Source organism: Dipodomys spectabilis, unplaced genomic scaffold (genome assembly GCF_019054845.1).
Source record: "Dipodomys spectabilis isolate Male_0828 unplaced genomic scaffold, ASM1905484v1 ptg000207l, whole genome shotgun sequence".
Lineage (NCBI taxonomy): Eukaryota > Metazoa > Chordata > Mammalia > Rodentia > Heteromyidae > Dipodomys > Dipodomys spectabilis.
In genome coordinates this window covers 5,246,334-5,270,525 of record NW_024870884.1, presented here as the reverse complement: position 1 = coordinate 5,270,525, position 24,192 = coordinate 5,246,334, and the positions used below count along the sequence as shown (strand labels likewise).

At 37.2% G+C, this 24,192-nt stretch overlaps 1 protein-coding gene across 1 annotated transcript in view; it reads left to right on the top strand.

Annotated features, from left to right (window-relative positions):
* Positions 1 to 222: 222 nt before the first annotated feature.
* Tmem26 (transmembrane protein 26) overlaps positions 223 to 24,192 on the top strand; it is a 35,176-nt gene continuing 11,206 nt past the window's right edge. Inside the window, exons 1-3 of the mRNA XM_042696403.1 lie at positions 223 to 494; positions 18,521 to 18,599; positions 23,197 to 23,310. Coding sequence (XP_042552337.1) covers positions 304 to 494; positions 18,521 to 18,599; positions 23,197 to 23,310 — 384 coding nt within the window. The 5' untranslated portion in view covers positions 223 to 303. The remainder of the gene's footprint in view (positions 495 to 18,520; positions 18,600 to 23,196; positions 23,311 to 24,192) is intronic.

Below are 24,192 nucleotides of genomic sequence, written 5' to 3'. Positions count from 1 at the left end.
AAATGAGCGGAACTGGAGAGTTAACACCCAGGAGGCTGGTCTACACAGCCCGGGATTCCTTGATACCCTCCCACCCCCAGCAGTGGAGAACAGCTGGATTTAGATCCCCCTCCTCTTCTTTGAAGAGTTCTCAGGAAGTTTGGGGGGAGGGGCGAGTGGCGTTCTCCTGTCCTGGCATTGGGCGTGGGGAGGGTGAGGCAGGACTCCAGACAGCAGCAGGTCTCCAGTGCTGTCACGTTCCTGCCCTGCGGGCCAGATTGCGAGTGCTGGGTAGGCGCGGGACACGCGCGCACACTGACCGGCATGTGGGGCCTGGACCTTCTCAACGCCCTGGTCACCAGGCTGCTGTTCGTGCTGCACTCCCTGGTCGGCGTCTGGCGAGTGACCGTCGTGAAGAATGAGCCGCGGTACTGGCTGCTGGCGCTCCTCAATCTCCTGCTCCTCCTGGAGACGGTGCTCACGCTCAAGTTCAAGCGTGGCCGGGGCTACAAATGGTGAGCGTCCCGGGAAGCGGAGGAAGCGAGGGAGCCCGGGGAGAAGGGGAGGGGGTGTCTGGGTCTTGTTCGTGGCATTTGTAGGCAGTCCCTTTCCCCACTTCGTAGTCTGCCATTCTTTCCTCGAATTCAGATCCCCTTTGTCCTTTCTGGGAGCTTGGAAGGCGCGGGAGATGCGCGCGTCTCCTGGGCACGCAGTGGTACCCTTGGGTGCCAAGGCAGCGCGGGGCAGCCTGCAGCGCTGATCACCACCGAGGGTCACCCAGTGCCAGATTTGGAAACTTGGAAGATGAGGAAGAAAAAAAAAGAGGAAAGAGCTTGTCCACTTAGCAGAAAGTGCCGCCCCCCACCCCGATAGGGGATTCTGGCGGGGAGGGGGGGGGGCAGGAGGTTGCCATTTGCCTGCGCTTTGTCCATTTGGGAGATGCAAGCCTGCAGGTGTGGGGACGCCTTCAGACCGGACATCCGCGGTCCTGGCGCAAGAGGGGCGCGCAGCGAACCCTTGGATGGAGAGAAGCCCCCCATGGCTGCGCAGAGCGCGTCTAGTTTCAGCCACTTCCCTTCTGTCAGCCCCTGGCGCGCCTGTGGTTTCTTTCAGCCACTTTTCCATTGTGAGTGATAATCCGCAAGTGTCCTGGGCTCTCGGGTGAGGAACTAGCTTCAGGTGTCGGGGTTTAGTGGCTTGTGAGCTTGGCTAATGGCTAGCTTATCTTGCCAGGTATGGGTTGCGTGGGTTGCTGGCAGAAGAGCCAGTGGGTAGAGAGATTCTCTCTTAACCTCAACCTGTGAGAAGTACAATTCCTCCCTCTGCTTTTATTTCCTCCTGGGCTTGGTGGCAAAAAATCTGGAAACGATTTTTGGGTTCTGTACAGAGAATGTCCGTCCCACTGTCCAACCTCACACTCCTAGACTATTATTTTCATCCTACACTTCTCCAAATCAGGCCTCTTCCCATATTAATATTATTATTATTAATTTAAAAATAATGAAGCTATGTTTTCACATGCATTGATACTTTAAAAATACCTACTGCTACAATAAAAAGGAGCAGACAGTATTTGTCAGTTTAAGAATTGCATACACTTTGGTGTTATAGTGACCATCATATTCAGTGGGCAAAAAAGACCCTCTACAAATTTACATAATTAGATACAAGCCATTGTTAATTTCATGACAACCGTAAGAGAAAATGCCTTTGAAGATGATTAGACTCTCCTTGCTTGAGTTTTGTACTGTTAACCTTTCTAGAATTATCAAGAATGAAATTTTGGATTGTTACTCCAATCCTCTCTGTTCATGCACAGTTTATTAACTATGAAGCAGTCATGGTACTTTCCACCGTGGCTTTTGGTGATGTTTGAGGAAAACTGTATTGGCTTCCCAAGTAAGCCTCCTGGCTACAAACATGAAAGGGGAGAATAGTGTTGTTCATACAACATGACATGTGCCATTGATTCAGTCTGAAATGAATAGCTGTAGTATATGAGGGTAGCCATCTCTTCCAGAACTGGAGAATAAAAAAATCTCAAGCTGGAAAATGTTCCATGTAAAGTAGTCCTGTCACCAACCACCAGTTTTCTGGGATAAACATTGACCTCAGAACAGGAGCCAGCTCAGCAGGACCTGAAGTAACCTTTCTCTCTCTCTCCAAGACTTGATCAGATCCATCCCAGTTGTGTGGAAATACAGTAGCCAGAGGAACTTTAGCTGCATGTCTGTGTCATTGCTGACTATTGAATCAGGCAGACATGGAACTGCAAACCAAGAAAGAAAAAGTGGTTGGAACACACGCTGATGGTCAATGAATCAGATAACAGAGAACTGGCAATATACTAATGTATAGAATTGGAGGGGGTCTCAAAGTCAGATTGATAATGAGGTAAAATACAAGCACTCCTACTTACTTACTGTGAAACCTTACACAGGGTACTCAGTGTCTCTGAGCCTTGGTCTTGGATGTATAAATATTTATTTGGTGGGTTGTTGAAGAATCCTTTGAGATAGTATATATGTTGATAGTCCATGAATAAAAATGAATTTTCTCTAGATCTTAAGATTTTCCTTTGTTTTCTTCTTATTCTTATATCAACCAAATACATTTTATGTATGTGCAAGTCAAATATCTTCTCTGGAGAGATTAGCCAAAAAACGTTGGTTCAGGGTGGAAAAATGAGGAAAATATTTGATGAGAAAATCGGACCCATGATGTTATATAGTATGCATTATAACAGAAACTAAAGGAAAATGTTGGCTCAACATCTTAACTAATATTTGAAAATCATCAAAGGAAAAAAATTGATATAGTTTGCAAATAAGGCCATTTTTGCAGTGACTAAAACCCCCACACTATTTTGTCATACAAAAAGAACAATCTGAGAATGGGTTGTTCAAAGTATATGAAAGCATATGTAATTATTCTTGAAATAACATGATAGCAATGAAAGTGGATTTGATTCGAGGCACATTTCATTTCTAGGTTGAAATTTTTGGAGAAATATTTTTTGGCTTTTGAATGATAAGAACAACGTTTCTTTACAAAATGTAGGTTAATGGAATCTAATAGAGTAAATATTATTAGCAATATCTATGCTATTTACATAGAAAAATATTTACATGTACATCTATCCATCAAAGTAATAGCTGGATAATCATGAAGTATTCACAGTACGGAATATATTACTGGTATTGAAAATAATAAGCTAGATTCTAACCACTGGAGATAGGTTCATGATATATTATCAGGAAAGTAAAAGCAACAAAGTTACAGATGTTATAGGCCATTTAAAAATGGACATAAGAGAGAAATTTACCTTTGTGTAAATTGGAAACTGCATCTGCAAGTCAAAGAAGAAGAAGCAAAAGAAGCAGAAGCAGCAGCATAAGTGGAGGAAGAAGAGGAGGAGGAAGAGAAAGAAGAAGAGGAAGAGGAGGCAGCGTTAGCTGCTCTCTCAAATTGAAAATTAGATAATTTAAGGCAGATGAAAATGTACATACATATAGAATGAAAAAGCCCCTTTGCTTGCATATTAAATCTATTAATTTCCTTTGGGTTATTTTGGGCTACTTTGAAAATTTTCTTTTGGCTAAAATTTACACCTGGACTCCTTAAATTCAAATTGATAGAAATTATGGTACCAAACACGTATCCATATAGAGGAAAATGTGATCTAAATTTTCAGAAATGTAGCACACACGTAACATGTGTCCAAGAAATGTTTCTTTAGCTATTCTTTGGAAAAGGAAAATGGAGCTAGAATTGCTGAGCTTAGCTATCCAGGGAAAAGCAACATTACATCAACACTATTAACTTGCCAGTTGGAGAATTTAATATGCTGGAATCTATAGGATTGAGAAAGAGAGCCAAAGACAGAACCCTTGTTAAATTTAATAAATGTATGTGAGGAGAGTTGGCTATTTTTTCCACTTAGCATTTTTTCACCTGCATATTCACTTACATTTTTACAGGATGGAAATTAGTATCACATGGCTTTATTTTATCATGATTTCATTTTCAGTTGACTGGACAAGTATCCAATGGATTGGTGGATTACTATTTAGGTAAAGTCAATTACAAACCAACAGTGATAAAATATTCCTCAGGGTGATAAAATATTCCTCAGGGGATAGAAAGCTGACCAAGTATGTGACAAGTCTGAAGCCTATTCACTTGAAAGCAGGGAATATCTGAGATTAAATTGAATTTCAAGTTGAAATGACTGACAAAAATACAGATGTTTAAATGTTGAATTTTTCATGGGAATTTTCTGAATACAAGGAATAACATTTTTAAGCTAATAGATAATAACTTATCTATGTGCTTCCCTTTCTCCCTCCCTCTCTTCCTCCCCCCACCTCTCCATTTTCCTTTGTTAAATCTAATCAAACAACTGTTGGCTGACTTGCATAATAAATAAACATGATACAATGCTAGACACTTTGTGACTAGAGAGAAGAAACAGAAAGCAAACAAATATGAAGTTTAAAATAGCATTTTTATTGAGTGCTTTGAAAGGTGGAAATAAGGATCATTAAGAATATTTAGTATTAACTGTGCTCAAGTAAGCATCACACCCAGATTATCCCAACCTGCAATCATTCTTTTTTTGTCTCCACACAAACTTTTGTTGGTACTAGGGATTAAACTAAGGACCGCACACTCCAGCTTGGCTTTGTATGCTCATTGTTGGTGTTGTACTACTTGAGCCATGCCTTCAAGCTTTCTCTTTCTTTCTTTCGTTCTTTCTTTCTTTCGTTCTTTTTCTTTCTTTTCCTTATTTCCTCTTTTCTTTCTTTTTTCTTTTCTCTCCTTCCTTCCTTCCTTCCTTCCTTCCTTCCTTCCTTCCTTCCTTCCTTCCTTCCTTCCTTCCTTCCTTCCTTCCTTCCTTCCTTCCTTCCTGCCTGCCTGCCTGCCTTCCTGCCTCCCTGACTGCCTTCCTGCCTCCCTGCCTGCCTGCCTGCCATCCTACTGCGTGCCTGCCTTCCTCCCTTCCTGCCTTTCTTCCTTTCTTCCTCTTTCCTTCCAGCCTTCTTTCCTTCCTACTTTTCTGCCTTCCTGCCTTCCTCTTTTTCTTTTGCCTGATTGGAGATGAAAGTCTCATGGAATTTCCTGCCTGGGTAACTTTGAACCTCGATGCTGAAATCTCAGCATCCTGAGTAGCTAGGATAATAAGTACAAGTCATTAATACCTGAATCCATTTTTTTTTTCCTGATGTAATTGGGGTTTGAATTCAGGGCTTCACATTTGCTTATCAGGTGCTCTGCCACTGATTACTTAGCCACCACTACAGCCCTTGTTTCTTTCTACGTTGTATTTTAATAATTTTATTTCCAAGGTGATGTAAACAGGGGTTACAGTTACGTAAGTAAGGTAGTGAGTACATTTCTTATTGAACTTGTTACCCCATCCCTCGATTTTTCCCACTTTCTCTCCCCTACCTCCCAAGTTGTACAGATTATTTCCAACATATTGTCTTGTGAGTATCACTGTTGCATTGGCTTCCCCTTTGTCCTTTGTCTCACCATTTTTTGTTCCCCTTTCCTTCCCTAATTCAGATAAATATATATACAATACCCAGGATACCCACATCAAATATAGTGACAACAGGGGATAAACCATAAGGGAAACAAAAACCACAGAAGAAAAAGGAAATCACATAGTACATTAAAAATAACAATAACAAAGATGAAAAAATGAGGCATAGAACTTTTACATCTTTTCACCCAGGATCACATTGTCAGTAATTTGGAGAAAAATAGTAGGCTAGATTCTAAGCTCTCATGCTAGTTTATTGTACTCCTAAGCACCTGGAGAGATAAGGATGTGGGGTTCTGGGTGAAGGAGAAGGAATGTATATCATTGAAGTCACAGTAGGTAAAACTAGTGATATAAGCCTGCTAGAGAGATGGTCAGAGGGAGGACATCTTTAATCGGCTAGTTCTGGAAACCATGGACAGATTTCTATATCACTCTCCTTTCTACTACAGTATATGAAATGCCTACTGTTTCTTGTGTTGTAGAAATGGGGGAAATGGAAGTAAATAAAAAAGGCAAGTTCCTTTCCTCAAAAAAAAAAGTTTTGACCAGCGGATTCAGAAAATAATGAAAGATGTAAATGACAGTACGCCAGTGAGCTAACAGATAATATTAAGCTAGTTAATAAATTGTGATCAAAAGTATGAATACTTAAGTGGAATGAGTTGTAGTGAGGGAATGGAGTGGGAGTGTTCCACTGGGATAGGTTGGCGAGGGAAGTGACATTTGAGCTGGGGTCTTAGAAGTACAAGAAAGCCATGCATGGGATGAATGCTTCATGGAGAAGAACAAAGCTAGAGCGACAGACTTTGTTCTTGTGCCTAGAGACTCTTCTATGACTAATAAATGTTGTCTTTCTTTACTGCATTGCTCTGTCTCTTCTCCTGTGCCCTCAAATTCTACATGAAAATAATTCTTCCTCACTTTTAAATATTTACCGTAATCTCATTTTAAACCTGTGTGTGCTAGAAGATGCCTTCATGTGCTGGTAGCTTTAGTATGGTCTTGTTTGTGATCATTTGGGTAAATGCCTAAAAGTGAGATTGCTGGGTCATAGGGAAGTTATGTTTATTGCAGCATTATTTACCATAGATAAGATATGGAACCAATCCAGATGCCCCTCAGTAGATGAATGGATCAAGAAAATGTGGTATAGATACACAATGGAATTCTATGCCTCCATCAGAAAGAATGACATTGCCCCATTTGTTAGGAAATGGAAAGACTGGGAAAAAATTATATTAAGTGAAGTAAGCCAGACCCAAAGAAACATAGGTCCCATGGTTTCCCTTATTTGCAATATCTAGTATATGTCTGAGACAAGCAGAAAAGGTCAGATAAGTTGATGTTAGGCAAAATGAACCCCAAGATAAGGACTCAAATGTTTTTTTCTTTCTTGCTATTGTTTCTAACATATTTATAAGATATTTCTTTGTTGCTTTGTATGTCCCTCCCCCCATGGTATAAGCCCTGCTTTCATTGTATTTGATGTCGGTATAATTTGTGGATAGAAAGGGAAAAAACAAATTGTTTAACTAGGGATACAGGTGGACCCATTGCAACAATGAGATGTACAAGTCGTTATGTTGAAAAACGAACTTTACAACTTTGGTGCAGGGGTAGGGTGGGGTGGATGGGGAAGACGGGGGTGGGGGGATGGGAAGGGATGGGAAGGGGAAACAAAGGAGGCAGCAATGCTTGATAAGAAATGTACTCATTACCTTGCCCATGTAATTGTAACCCCTCTGTATGGTATTTTCACAATAAAAAAATAGAAAAAGAAGATGCCTGGATGGCTCATAACTGAAAAGAGAAAAGACAAATTAGTAAGTAATGGGAGTTAGCACTAAATTCAAGCCTATTTTATGGAAACTCAAAGAAACCTGTTTTGATTATTCAACTAACATTGGACAGCTCAATGGTGAAGTAACACCTGTAGATATGCAAGATAAATGCATAAAAAAGTTTATTTTTTTAATTTTAATTTTTTGTGAACATACTGTACAGAGGGGTTGCAATTACATGGGCAAGATAATGAGTACATTTCTTATCAAGCATTGCAGCCTCCTCCTTTGTTTACCCTTCACATCCCTTCCCAGCCTCCTCCCCCTTCCCCCACCCAATAACTCCCACCCCTCACCCCTGCCCCGCACCAAAGTTGTAAAGTTCGTTTTTGACATGACAACTTGTACTTCTCATAGTTGCAACGGGTCCACCTGTATCCTTAAACGACTTGTTTTTCCCCATCTCCTCCACAAATTATACCGACATCAAATATAGTAAAAGCAGGGGTTATACTGTGGGGGAGGGACATACAAAGCAACAAAGAAATAATCTTATAAATGAGTTAGAAACAAATGCATGAAAGAAAAAAACATTTAAATACATATCTAAGGGTTCATTTTAAAAAAGTTTAATTTTTGGCACCATGTTTTGAGCACTGTAGGAGTACTTGATGGAATTCTACAGAATCTATTAAAAGTGTTCATTAAAATACCAGAGAGAAACTTGAGAAATGAGCACATTCTTCTTCTGTTGTCCTCCACTGATCTTTTTGGGCCCCATAGAAGATAAAATGGAGGAGTTTGGAAGGAGATCCCGTGACTTCCATAAGGTCAACTTGAGCATTGGACCTTCCCTCAGAAGACAGATCAGGCATATCTCTCCTAGCTCACATTGGTTGTCATGAACTCTCTACTTAGCTTTTCAGTAATTCCAGTAACACTTTCTGCTCTATATTAGGCTTCCTAGTGCTGGCCGTAATGTGTATCAGGAGTCCTACAACAGTATCTTCTGGTATTGTAGTCATGTGTCTTTTGTATTCTGAGCCTTGAGCTCAGTGTGAAAATGTGGCTTAAATTTGTATTCCTCTGGAAACACAGATTGCATATTACTAGCAAAGGTGTTTTGAGTAATTCAAGTCATAGTTAAGGAAGAAAACTCATGTCCTTAAATGAGTCCAATGTAATAATATGTTAGTATTTAGGTAGTATCTCCAAGAAATCGAATCATTAATTAATGATTTAAGCATATATGTCTCCAAGCATATATTTAGTGGAGACCTTTAGAATTGAAAATCAAGGTGATTATCATTTCATAGAATTTCTTTCTGCACGGAGAGGAAAACAAATTAGGAATTACTGTGGTAGCTAAAGTCAGTATAAATATATCTCTACTTTTAAATTTCATGCATTTCTCCCCATGGCAGTCACATTATTATGTATGCAGTATCAGGACAAATGTGAATTGTTTAGCTTCTTTTCCAATTCACAATTTACATCAAAGTTTATTCACCCCAGGTGCCTGCCTTACACTATCCTGTTAGTTCCTATGAAGTACTGGTATCAGGAGAGTTGAGTCTCAGGTGTAAAAGTCATTTTGTCAAAGAAAATCAATGATTCTTCCTGTTAAAATTTTCTTAATGTATGAACCATGTAATGTACTGCTTCTGAAAGTCACATTGAAAGAATAGTAAAGACATCAAGATAGCTACTATGTATGAAATGCCAGGTGTGGATTGATTTTGTCACTTTTTTCTGATTATAAACCCACCATATAAAATTATTTAAAGGTGTTATATTTTATTTTTGATTCATTCATTTGACCTCAGTACAGAGGATAATGTATAACTGACTTAAAGTGGCATATTTACTAGAATACAAAAATTCCTTAATAAAATGAACTTCAACATCAATGTTCTTGCCAGTCCCTGTATCTTCTGTAAAACCCTTTGTTTCCTTCTTCCCATAATAGTGCTTCCACTTTCATGCAATATTTTAGTTCATCTGCAACAGCTTCCCAAAGCACTGCTTGTGCCTTTTGCACTAATCATAGTGATGGCAATGAGGGTGATGAGGATGATGGTGATAATGTTAATGGAGTTGGTAACCATCATCAATTATTGAGCTCATTTCATATTCATTAGGACCCTCCTCTTGACCCTATACATTAATCTTATCACTACTTTAGGATGAAGGCACTGATGTTCAGCGAGGTAAAATCCTTACCTAGCATCACAACTAATAATAATACATCCTAACACAATTTCAAACATCTGGTAGGCTCTAACATTTATTGAGCCAAACTTTTGCGCTAATTCTCAGCCCATGCAATCTACAAAATAGCCCTCCTGATACTAGTATTGCTCCTACATGCAGATGGAGAAACCAAGATTTAGGAGCTTGGAGGATTCCCCTTTCTAGGAAGGAAGCCTTGGTACTCCTGTGTGGAGCCCTTTTTTCTCCAAATTTATCACCCTCGTTGTTGGGCTTTGCCTTGATTAGCCAAATTGGGCTTTTTTGCCTGTAGACAATAGAACTACATAGCTTTTAGGGTGGGTTTTCTCTTGTAGACAAAGGTCAAATTTCTCTATTTTTTACTCAAGTTGCATAAGTAAATCCCAGGTGGCCTACTAATAGAGGACTAGGATGAGTTTTCTTACAATACAATGTGGAAAAGTTCATACTAAACATATGGCTCCAAGACATTCCTGCTCAAGCAGATGTCTGTATAAAAACGAAAATGGGTTGTAAAGGGTAAAAAAAGGTGGAAAATTCTAGGCTGTCTTTATTTGTTTTTATTATAGCTCGTACAGGGAAGAAACACCTTCTTCTATAGAACAAAAACAAATACCAATGTCTTTATATCGAATGAAATAAATTACATTACACGCATGACATTAATGATCTATTATATAATCTCAGGGAGCATTAAAATTCTTATAATCAGCAGTGACTTAAATTCATTCATTCATTAAACAAACATACATTCATTAAAGAAGCATCATTATACTAGATGTTGCAATAGTGTTTTTGGAGGAGTGGAACATAAAAGAAACTATGAGTACAGCACCTAACAATAGTCTGAGAAGCAAATTTTATAGAAGTTCAAGTGTGCAAAAAGGCTACAGAGCCAAGAATGAAACAGCAAGGCAGGCTGTTGGATAGAAACAATATACTGGACTTGGAAATAGCTGATGATAGGCAGGACAGCAGAGAAAGGATGTGATATTGCGCTTGAAGAAGTATCAAGATGGTACCTAGGGCATTCCTAGGAACCAATTCATTTAGGAAGATGTCATGATTTTCTTTGCCTCAGAAATATTTTATGAAAAAAAGTACGTAGACCTTAAAATAGATTCATCCTTTGTGCCTGTAACTAGTTTGGTAGTGATGTTTATTTATTTATTTATTTATTTTGCTGAGGTACTGAGCATTGAACCCAGAGCCTTGAGTTTGCTAGGTAAGCACTCTACCATGTGAACCCTACCCCCAGAGTTTAATGAAGTTCAAATGTGACCTATTGGATTGTAACAAAGCTATGCTTACTTCAGACCTGTTCTCAGAAAATCTTAAGTGAGGTGTGTATAATAGTAGTTTTGCTTTGTTTATATACTAATTTAGGAATAGGACTTTATTTTAACAATTAGTTGCAACAATGAAAAATTAGAATCAACAATCATTAAAAATTCAAGGACTCTAATATTCACTTCCAAAAGTATGTCCCCAAATGTTAGCATTCCTCAAGACCAGGGAGACCGACTCTATTGTGATGGGTGTTTTCAAACCAGGTAAAATTGTTCCCTTCTCTCTTCTGATACTATTTGTCTATTAGATCACTAGAGAGCAAACTAATCATGTGATCTTAGAAACTGCTAGAAAGTATTTAGTCTATACATTCTACTTTCTACTTCTGTGCCCATTTTCATGACTTTCTGGCAATTTAGGGATGGCCTCCCTTGCCAGTGAGCAGGTGAAAACTAAGCTCTGGAAACAGAGGTGGTTGGTGAAGGCCATGCCAATTAAGAAAACGTGGGTAGTAGTTGGAGTTGAGCCTGTGACTTCCTAGGCACTCAGAGGTGGTGAATCGTGCAAAGGCACTGAGTTCACTGTAAGTTTTACAGAACAGTAGGTGAAACAGGAAGGCTATGGTGTTGGCTACCGCTTCTTCCTGCACACTAATATCAAACCCTGTACTGAGCAGCCTTGATAGGAACTTAGAGGATCTAGCTGGAGCACAGAGAAAAAGGAAATCCTTAAATCCTCAAAGCCTCGTGGCTTAGAAAAGGGTACTTTGAATTGGTTTCTTGATTTCTGTGAAATTTGAATTTCCAGAAATTTTATTGAAGGTACTTAAAGTGATTTAACATGAGATATTTTGAAACTCGAGTCTAGGATCCTTACAGAATAATGTAGAAATACTGAGAAATGAAATACAGATGAAATCTATTCACATCACAGTAATGTTTAAACATTATTTTTGCTTCACTTAACTATCCATTTTCAGATCTATATGCATTATTGGAAGCCAGAAAGAGAAAACCTTAACAATGCAGTATGTGATACAATGGTTAATATTTTTCTCTATATGCTTACTTATAATGTTCTATGTTGTAAAAATGAATGTCTATTATTTTCAATAAGAAAAGAGTAGTAATTGTCATTTTTTAAAGGGGAAAATGGAATCCTAATTCTAGACTAATAGTGAGTTAAAGTAAATAAAATGCATTGCAGCATTAACATGCTAAATGTCATGACATAATCATTTCATGAAAAGCATTACAATTTATTGAAAATGACAGCCTTATATGATAAATAGTATTTTACTTTTGAGCGAAATGATATGGAAAAAATCAATAAGTACAGTTCTTAAAGAGCTCTGTGTTGAGCACATAGCAAAACATGTACACATATTTGATTAATATCCCAAACAAATGAATTTGTTAGTCAGCAGATAAGTATATAAACAAATAAAATAGCCATTGAGATATTATTGGCAGGAAGGCTAAAGGTTGTGAAGTCAAAAAATAAAATTATTGTGGAAAGTTTTATAAAGGAAGGTTTTCATTTAGAGTAAGTAGCTGAGCAAAGTAATTTGCAGTTTAAAATATTAGCACTAGCAAAGTCCAGCATGCTGACAGGGGATAGGAGACACTGTGATAGTAATACGTCTGAGATTCTCAAAGCAGTTATCTCATTGTTAATAGAATATTGTTAGATTTTCAGAATTTTCTGCTTTGATGTATTACTCATTTAATGGTATATGTATTAGGTTCTTTAAAAAATAAGCATGATAAAATGCTGAAAAAAGGATACAGTCTGACCCATTGTAACAATGAGATGTACAACACACTACGTTAAAAACTTAACCGTACAGCTTCCGGGAGGGAGTGAAGGGAGGAAGTGGGAGGTGGGGATGGAAGGGATGGCTGGGAAAAAACAAAGGAGAGGATAACAATGCTCAAGAGGAAATGGACTCATTACCTTGCTCATGTAACTGTAACCCCTCTGTACAGTATCTTTCCAACAAAAATATATAAAAAGCAAATATTAGCAAAAGAAATAAATATTAGCTGACAATGAAAAAACAGTGTTATATCTTGTATTTCAACATACCAGTATCTAAAAACTTGATATCACTTATTTTTGAGTGGATCAGATCCCATTATGGTATAAGTCTTCAAACAAAGTTTTTGGTGTCTACTTCTTCCTGTGCCATCAGCAAATAAAGAGTGAAATGTTATGGTACCTCCTAAGAAAAGGCATGCAGCTTAATTCATTACACAGACAAATATGGGAACAAGCTTTATTTATTTATTTATTTATTTTTATAAAACACACCCCCTGGCTCCAAAACCAAATTGCATTTATCACACAAAATGAAGAATCTACAATGGGGACAGTCATACCTGCAATTCCACCTACTCAGAGGAAGAACAGATTGGGGAGAATTGCAGTTAGAGACCAGCACTGGCAAAAAAAAAAAAGAATAGTGTGACTTCATCCCACAAGAAAGCCAGGCATAATGGTTCACATCAGTTATGCCAGCTGTCTGGGAGGGATAGCTAGTAGTATTATGGTCTCAAGCTGACCCTAGCAAAAATTGACATCTTATCTAAAAAACAAAATAAGGCAGAAGGTCTAGAGGTATGGCTCAAGTGGCAGAGTTCCTGACTAGCAAGTACAAGGCCCTGAATGCAAAGCCCTTACAAATCAACTAGGACTCAAAGAACTAAATATTTGTGTGGAGACAAGAAATTCTGTAAGGAACAGTGGGTAAACTTTTTTTTTGGGGGGGGGGTCTGGTCATGGGGCCTGAACTCTGGGCCTGGGCGCTGTCCCTCAGCTCTTCAGCTCAAGGCTAGTGCTCTACCACTTGAACCACAGCGCCACTTCCGGCTTTTTTCTTTTTGCTTATGTGGTGCTGAGGAATCGAACCCAGGGCCTCATACATGCAAAGCAAGTGCTCTACCACTGAGCCACCTTCCCAGCCCCAAGTGGGCAAACTTTTTAACAAATAGAAACCTTGTGTTGTACTATTTTAAATTGGTGGGGCAACAATTAACATAGTATCAATTGGCTATGTCCTTTGCTGTGCAGAAACTTTTAAGTTTGATGCAGTCCCATTGATCAAGTCTTTCTTTGGTTTTTTGTGCTTAAGGATCTTTACTCAGAAAACTTCTACCTGTGCTAAGGAGCCTATTGTATCTTCTACTCATTCCTATAATAGTTTTATCATTTCAATATTAAAGTTTTCCCAGCACCATTTGTTTAAGAGGTTTTCTTTCTTCCAGCTTATGTTTTTGGCACCCTTATCAAATAGTAGATGGCTATAGATCTATGGGTTTATTTCAGGGTCTTCTATTCTGTTCCATTTGTCTTGTTTTTGTGCCAATACCAAGCTGTTTTCATTACTATAGCTCTGTAGAAGAGTTTGAAATTTGGCATTGTTATACCTCCAGCACTACTTTCCCTGCTAAAAGATTTGTCAGCTATACATCAGACAAGGGCTTAATATCCAGAATGTAGCTATCTAGCTTTCTAGCTAGTAGATTAAAAAATTAAACCTTCAAAGAAATAACAACCAAATTAATAAATGGGCTAATATTCTAAAGAGAGATGTTTCAGAAGAAGTAAAATGCCCAATGAACAAATGAAGAAATGCTCGTCATCTTTGTCATAAAGGAAATGCAAATCAAAGCAACACTAAATTCCACCTCACCCATTAGAATGGCCATCATCAAGAAAACTAACAGTAACAGATGCTGTTGAAGATGTGGCCAAAAGGGAACCTTATTACACTGTTGGTAGGTATGTAAGTTTGTTCAGTCCCTCTGAAAAGCAGTATAGAGGTTCCTTAAAAAACTAAACCTAGAACTTCCCTATAACCCAACAATTCATCTTCTGGACATTTATCCTAAAATTCACAAACCAGGTTACAGTAAAGCGACCAGCACAACCATCTTCATTGTAGCACATTTTACCATAGCCAAGATATGGAATCATCCCAGATGCCGCTCGATGGATGAATAAATGGAGAAAATATGGTATATATACATAATGGACTTTTTTGTTTGTTTGTTTGTTTGTGGGGCCTGAGCTCTGGGCCTGAACTCTGAACTCTGTCCTTCAGCTCTTCAGCTCAAGGCTAGCTAGCACTCTACCACTTGAGCCACAGCACCACCTTGGTTTTCTGGTGGCTAATTAGAGATAAGAATCTCATGGATGCTCCTGCCTGGACTGGGTTTGAACCGTGATCCTCAGATCTCAACCTCCTAAATAGCTATGATTACAAGTGTGAGCCACTGGTTCCTGGCAGGAATGGACTTAATCCTCTATTAAAAAGAATAAGCTGGGTGCCGGTGGCTCACTCCTGAATCCTAGCCACTCAGGAGGCTGAGATCTGAGGATCATGGTTCAAAGCCAGCCCCAGCAGGAAACGATGTGAAACTCTTATCTCCAATAAATCACTAGAAAACTGGAAGTGGTTCTGTGGCTTAAGCGGTAGAGCACTCACCTTGAGCTGAAGAGCACAGGGACAGCACCCAAGCCCAGAGTTCAAGCTCCACGACCGGAAAAAAAAAAAAAGGAAGAGTAATATTTATCATTTGTAAGGAAAGGGAAAGACTGGGAAAAAGTTAGATACAGTGAAGTCAAGTCCAGAAAGACAAAGGTTGCAGTTGTATTACTCATACATAGAAGCTTGAATTGGCCTACAAGTAAACACCTTTGGTGATATGCAAATGGTTACACATGTATTAATTGAAATATGGTAGATTTAAGGGAGAAATCAAATAGTGTAATTCCTTTGAAAGGCAAAGTCGACTCAACAAAATAAGCAGTAGGAAACTGGTCCTTACAAGAGGTAGGGTAGGGCCAAAAGGAGATGGGTAGACAAATGAAGAGCCAGGGTTGGGGGATGGGGAAGAATTCAGTACATGCTACAAAAATAAGAAAGAGGGAAAAGTTAGGTCAGGAAGGGTGAGTGACAATATTGAACAGAGTGATTCTGATCAAGATGCATTGTATTCATAAACTGCCTTGTTAAATGGCGACTCCTTTGTAATAACTACTTGAAGATAATAAAAATAAACTAATAAATAGTATTAATCGTAGTGCTGGAGTCATAAGTCTCTGGCTTGTAAAACCTGGAATAATTTCTCTCTGGAACTCAGGAAGCTGTAAGCCTCTGCCAATCCTTCCCTTGGGCTGTGGATACTCTAGGGCCAAGTACTGCAAGCGCTAGAAAAGCTTTTATTCACCTACTCATGATTTATATCTGAGCAAAGCCTCTATTCTTTCTATTTGCTTAGTTTTATTTTAATGAAAAAATGTGGGTATCTTAACATTCAAGTATTTGTTCAGTGAACATTAATTGAAGACTAGCAATACCATGGGTGAGAAGAGAAGGTGAAATGGGTAGAGAAGGAATCTAAAGATAGAGAACACCAGAATCTATCCTCAAGGAACATGCATAGGAAAGCTAAACAGTGTACTAAGAAATTGGACAGCATGTGTTAGGTCACAAGCAATGTAGTTAAGATTAAGTCCTGTATTCCCTAAGAATACAAGTAGGATGTTAACATGTTCATGGTTACATAAGCATGAGAAGAACGTTATTTAGGGAGAAGTTTTTTAAAAAGCCATTTTAGAGCCCCTCTTTACAGATTAGCCAAACTGGAAGTGTCTAATGCACCATGTTCAGAATAGAGACCCAGGCCAGTCAAATGAGACCGTGACTCAGTTGAGTATAATTACTTCCTGGGCCCTCAGTTTGATTCTTAAATCTTCTTTCTAGCCTTTTTCATTTTTTAATGTTAAATACTTCAAAGAATTGAAGTAAAGGGTAGTGTTTTAAACTGATTTTTTTTTGTTGGTTTACTTTGTAGTTTTGGGTCTTAAATCCAAGTCTCCTACTAAGTACAGTACCACAGAACTACAACCTAACTTTTATTTTTATTTGCTTTGTTTTAAATACACACAAGTTAGAGTACTTACTGTTCAGCTTGATAAGATGTAGAAGAAAACAAAGCAGATTTAAGAAAATGTGTATGCTTTAAATATAAGATTACAAGATAATAATGTTGCTATATTAGTCAACACACAAAATCTTAAATCTCCAAGGGTGTATGTGTGTGTACGTGTGTGGATTTGCATAACCAATTTTCTAATTAGAGGAAATATCTTGAAATAGGAAAGTATCATTTTCTAAATATATATATACATATATATAAGTATGTATCTAATACACATAGAAGGGTCTAAGGATCATTGTTTTATTTTTAACACTTTCAAGAGCTATTATATGTTCAGTGCAATATTTCCCCCAGATTATTATTGTAAGGGTGTTGTGAAGAGAGTTAATCTCAAAGTTAATCCAGAAGGAGTGAGGGATGTTTTGGTCCAGCCAACATCATAAATCCAAACAAAAATTTACACATTTCCTGGGGAAATCAACCCTTCCTTCCTCCTGTATCCTTTGATTTGTAATGTCCGAGTTAATTGTTCTTCTTTTTTTCTTTTTTAAAGAGCTTGCTCAGTATAGGCTTTTGATATTTCCTTGAAATCTAACCATCTTCCAAGCCAGATTTTAATAAGATCTCGACCCATAACCTTTCGTTTCAAAATTAGTTTTGGCAGGAAATCAAAGATATGGGAGTACCTATATTAAATATTGATTTTTTAAAAAACAGACTTTCCTGTCTTTTGCCCTTTCTCCCCTTCTCTCCTCAAAAATTCAAGAAAGAAAGGGTTCAGAAAGGGGTTCAGGAAAGGGTTAATAGCCTTAAAAATACATCTTAAAATTTCCCTTTTCATTTATATTTATTTACTGTTCTCTCATTTCTAATAATATTGTTTGGGTAACAGTTCATCTCAAAAAATGCAAGTGTATAATAAAAGTCTTAATAAAGTCATTGACTTACAATGTTGACTGAAATGTTCTGTCAAGTCCAATCTAAAACAAAATGCAATTTAAAGAAATAGATTTGGAAAGCATCTATATTTATTTTCTTTCAATTGAGGAGGCTAAATCTCAATTAAATTTTTATTTTTATTTTTATTTCTCATTCCTTCTCTTTGCCCTGCAATTTTTTTTGTGTTCTAGAGGATTATTATTGGAGTTCTCAGAATTTTAGGTTTATGTTGAGAAATATAGCCAATATTCCTGCCATTAAAATGTTGAAAAAATAAGTCTGAAATTTACTATTGCTGTATTTACTTTTTGTAAAACATCTTAAACATAATATACCCAGTGCTGTGCCTGAAACTAATTGGCAATGTCCCATTAAATCATATTAAAATTAACATCGATTAATTGGATTAGAAATTCAGTGAGAATGACAGCTGCTAGTGCCTTTTACAGTTACTATGTTTCTCTACAATCCATATGGCAGAAATCACATAATGCTTTCTTCTACTCTCATGGAAATAAACACTTGAGATAAAAGGGTAGGCTTTAATGTAATCAGCATTTTTTCTCCCTTCCCCTCCTTTCTCTTTCTTCTTTTCATCTCTTCTCCTCTCCTCCCTTCCCTACTTTTCCCTTCAGTTCCCTTTTCTCTTCTCCCTCCCTCTCTCTCTCTCTCTCTCTCTCTCTCTCTCTCTCTATATATATATATATATATATACGTACAGATATATATATATATATATATATATATATATATATATACTTTTTTTGTAAAAATAACTCTGTCTGTTTTCATTTTCACAGGTTTTCTCCAGCCATATTTCTGTATCTGATTAGCATTGTTCCATCTTTATGGCTCCTGGAAATGCATCATGAGAACCAGGTACTTACTTCTTGGAAAGCAGGGAAATGGAATATTCAGCAATAAGTGACTTTAACAGTATGACTTAACTGATTTTAGAAATGCACTCAAGAACTGAATAAATAAGAGGTTATCAGGAAAAGAACGTGATTCCACAATCTGTCAAAAATTTAAGAAGCAATGAAAGCATCAATTCATTCAGACTTGAGTACATAGTTAATTAATACTCTGTTAATTATCTTGTTCTAAGGTTATTTCCCTTTCCTTTCCTACAACAGTGGTAGAATATAGAGGGAGTGAGGAGGTTTGGTTTTAACCTTTGTAAATTCAATGTGCTCCTGGGACATGTCAAGTATGAGCAGTTCTCAGTAATCTGACATTCTGTAAAATGGTGGAGCTCTATAAGCAAAAAAAGAAAATCTTAAGCAGGGCGAAGGTGGCTCAGGCCTATAATCCTAGCTACTCAGGAGGCTGAGATCTGAGGATCACGGTTCAAAGCCAGCCCGAGCAGAAAAGTCTGTGAGACTCTCTAATTAACCACCAGAAAACCAAAGTGGCACTGTGGCTCAAGCGATAGAGTGCTCGCCTTGAGCTGAAGAGCTCAGGGACAGCGCCTAGGCCCAGAGTTCAAGCCCCACGACCAACCAAAAAGAAAAAAAAAATTCTTAATCTGTATGTTGCAGTGTAAATACAACTTTGTATGGGGTATTTTTAAATATGGGCTATGCAGATGATTGAAGATTCACTTTTGGGGTCTCCTTGCTGTATTTATGAATTAAGAATGATATTATAGAGAAATGAAATTAAAATTAAAGGAGAAGCATTTTAGAACACATTGGGAGGAAAGGTAAGCATAAATGTATCCGACCTTCCTGACCTGGGAAGAAACTGTCCTCAGCTAAGGTCCTCATTTCTACAAAGAACTTTTTTTTTGGGGGGGGGTGTCCGGTCGTGGGGCCTGAACTCTGGGCCTGGGTGCTGTCCCTCAGCTCTTCAGCTCAAAGCCAGCTCTCTACCACTTGAGCCACAGTGCCACTTACGGCTTTTTTTCTTTTTGCTTATGTGGTGCTGAGGAATCGAACCCAGGGCCTCAGGCATGCAAGGCAAGCGCTCTACCCCTGAGCCACCTTCCCAGCCCTACAAAGAACTTATTATTATTATTATTATTGAGCTGTTTCCCACATGGACATTTCAAGTTAGCACGCTTTAGGCTGGGTTAAACCACTGTTTGCTGGTGATGCTCCTATACAACTCTGGGAGGCCATTTAAGTAAAGAGTTCATCAAATTCCACGAGAACTCCATGGTTCAAGGTACACAATGATGGTACAGAAGAGATCTTTACTTACTACATAGTCTTTGTTTCTTTCTTTATTAAATGCTTTCAACAAGAGTTGTGAGAATCTGACCATAAATAGATCTCTTTACTGTATTTGGCCATTTTATAGCATAGCTAAATTTGTGGTATAAACAGCCAAACTTTATCAGGAACTGCTTACTCCCAAATTTAGAAACAGATGGGAATTTAGCACTATGGGCTTTTTATTAAACAACCCCCAAGCAAGTACCAACCATGTACCCATGAAGAAAACACTTTTACCACAAAATCTCATAGTCGTAGGCTGTGTGTGTTTACAGTGAGTATTATTTTATCACTGCAGATTGGTTTATTCAAGTTCTTACAGCTTTTTAAAAAGTACCACGAGGAGTTAAGGAACTATATGGAAATAAGCTCTGGTGATTTAAATCAACAATTTTCCTCTGCATATCCAATTCCCTGACATGACTCTCTTCCACAAAAACAATTCCTTTCCCCAAATGCTTTTATACTATAAATGTATCTTACAGTTAATTGATATACAGGTCAAACTCCATTACAACAAATAGCCTCAATGAAAAAAGCTCTTTTAACCAAAAAAAAAAGTTTAAAAAAGATTTTGGAGCCCCAGGCAGTACCTCTCTAATTTTCTTACTAGAGAAGAAATTGAACCTTTACTAGTAATGGATTTGACACTGAAAATTAAAATGAATGCCCAGAGATTAAAATGGCAAGGTGAACAGAGATAGAAGTAGATAAAGTAAGACAAAAATGTATTGAGGTTATATTTAATAAAATGAGAAATGGCAGAATAAAGGGACATACAGAAATTCTCTCCATTCACTCATTTAGAAAATTTCAGCTGTAATAATCACTTTAGTACCCCATATTTGAAGGCATTATCAAATATATTTTACCATTTATAGACCCTATGACTTCGTAAGGTGGGACTACTGGTACATAAAGTTCTATTTTGTAGAAGAAGACCTTGAGGCTCAAAAAGGTTAAGTAATTTTCTTAAGGCCACATAGCCAATCAGTAGCAATTCTGAGGATTAGAATCTAATGGACATTTAGTGCACTAAGCCATATTAACTTTTGCAATATATTTTAGAGGTTTTGCATCAAAATGATCTGAGTTTTCCAAGATGGAAAAGAGTTAATCTTTTACATATTTTCCATTTACTCTACATCCCAAATATACTAACTTATAACTTGGCATTATGAAAACAGCCTAACCTATTTCATGAAGATATTTCTTCTAGATGATCAATATGCTACGTGTATTCTTGAATCTGTTGAGTCTACATGCTATGGCTATAGCATTGTGACCTTAAGCATTAGTGGTGTGTGTAGACTGGATTACAAGGTGGCTTGTGTGTTTATTGTTTTTGAGTGGTGCTAGGGATTGAAACCAAGGCTTTCTGCATACTAGCCAAGTGCTGTACCACACAGTTACATGCCCAGCCCTATTAGTAAGATCTGTTTATGAAATATCACAATTGAAGTAATGGAACCGTTTTGGTCTCATTGAGGGTCATGGTCTATTTCAATTCAAGGAGGACTTTTTAAGCTATTCAAAGTTTTAAAGACATAGCTCAGAGAAGAAGGCCACCTGTTGGTACCAAACTCATCTTCACAAAATCACCCATACAATGGTAAATATAAACAATGTAACTATGAAACAAAATAATCATGCTAAGCTTAATGAATCAAATCACTTGCTCATTTTAGTCTTAACATAGCTGCTACTCAAAAAAGTATCCTCAATCTATAACAGCATGACAAGAATAGAAAAGGCGCAGATAAGTATTAATATCACAATATGGACTACAATGCTGTTTACTTCTATATTAGCTCATATTGCACAAAAGAATGACATAAAATATCTTCTTGGCAGATTTTACTTTCTACTTTTTCTTTTTAAGGAAAACGTAGAATGATCAGTGAAATGTTCAGAATAATATAGCTTTAGCTTATTCCCATTTAATAAATTCTTAAATACCAAGGTATTAATGGACTTTTTAGTGATAACATTTCCAAATCCATAACAAGGTTACCATTTTCCGTATGTGATAGGTTTTCATACTCATGAAGAAGTGGCCAAATTTTAACCATTCCGTTCTTAGTCACAAAACTAGTCTGTAATGAGGATTCATGTTAAATATTTAATTGTTTTATATCCAATATAATTCCCTGTAACCCTAGGTGCGCACAACATGGGCATACACTCTATACCTAACCCCCCAGTATGAACTCTGGCTGTGCTTTTTGCTTTAGAGATTATGTCTGTGGTTCTTTAAAAATATTCTTGTAATACTGGTTACTTGTGTGATAAATAGAAAAATATATCTTCTTGGAAGATTTTCTTTTCTACTTTTCAAAGTAACACATAGAATAATTAGTGAAATATCCAGCATAAGGAAGAGAAAAGAAAAAAAACTTTTTATAGCTTTAACGTTTTTTCTTTTTAATACTTTCTCTATAGACAAATGTGTGATCATAAAAGCATAATGGTGATCGTGGGGGTGGTATATATGTGTGTGTGTTTCACAAATATATTAGCACTGCAGATGTTAGAAAAAAATCTCTAACCTTAAAAAAAAGCCAGCTTGTAAAATATGCATTGGCTGCAACATTTTCTGGTGCTGTCTCTTTTCTAATATATTTTCTCATGCCCTTACTCTCTCTACAAAGGACACGGGTCCTTTGCAGAAATTCATATGAAAAAGTAAAGAAAGAAGAAGGAAAAACATGTCATTTCTTTTAGGTCAATTGGAGAATTTTCCATAAACCTAAATTGACTTCTAGACTGACATTCAAATATACAGAGCACGAACATGCTAATTTTTTTTGCTTGTTATAATACATGACAGGCAAGATTGAAAGTAATTGGGTTATTCATTTAAGCAGAATGCTATTTTAAGAAGCACTCATAAAATAAATGCTTTGACCAGGAATATACATGTTGTGCTGTTGTCATCGTTAGTTTATATTATACTTTTTACAGGGCTCAGAAGAAGAACTTTGGTTACCATTCTTAAGTTCTACAACCCTGCCCTGAGATAGCTCAGAACATATACATCCTCACAGGCCTGTGGAAAAATTAGAGATGTATAGTTAGCACTTATCACATTGACTATAAAGAAGTTTTCTGTCTCATATTGTAATCTTTGGAAATGCTAATGCATCCTATATCAGCTTTATATATCTGCTCATAATCTCTTGGAAACATGCAAGCCATTTTTAACTCTATTTCTTTGTGATACTTTTTTTTTACATTGCTCCCTCCACAATTCTTAGCATTGCAATGTTCAGTCTGAAGGAATGTCACAGAACATGAGCAGGAAAGAAGACTTCAATCAAACCCGGAAACCAAGTGAACACATCCATGGAGTGGATGATATCATTGAAACGGTGAGTGGTTTCCCACCATTCACCATATCATCTAGCAGGTGGTAGAACTACTTAGGAGAACACATTATCCATTTATCAGATTATTCTCCCATAAGGAAATTTACAAATTAGTTGTTTGGCACAGGAATTCAAAAATATGATCATTGTTAAACACTTTTTGCTTGCCAGAGAGGTATATGTAAATATATTACATGGATCTTAAATATATGTAAGCAGCATTTAATTAATATAATATTTGTTTGGAGATTCATAAAATGAAATTTACAACATTTCAATATTTTAATTATAAAATTCATTTATTTATCTGTTCTAATTATCTGTGTTTATATTTATATACATACAAGTGTATTCTACCTACCTAACAATGTTGTTTGAATTTACATGTTTCTTGATGACATATAGCATGAAACATTTTCTTATGTGAGACTTACCATCTAGATACCTTTCTGACAGGCCCATATGTTCAGATCTTTGTTGTAGAATGTGTATATTGAAAGTTAAACCTAGGGCCTTGCACATTCTAAACACATGTTTTTCCACTGAGCAATACTTCCCAAACATAGACCCTTTTTAAAAGCCATGCTATTTTCTTACTTTTGAGTTTTTGGTTCCTAATATGTTTTTTACTCCCCAAACATAAAAACTTTTTAAAAGTCACATTATTTTCTTACTGTTGATATTTTTTAGTTCCTTATATGTTTTTGACATCCGTCCTTTATCAGATGTGTCATTTGCAATTTTTCCCCCAAGTCTGTGACTTAGCTTTTATTCTCTTTCACAGTCTTTTGCAGAACAGAAACATTTGGTTTTAATGAAGTCCAAATTATGATTCATGTGTTTCTCGGATAGTTTCTTGGATATAGTGTTTAGAAAGTTTTTGCC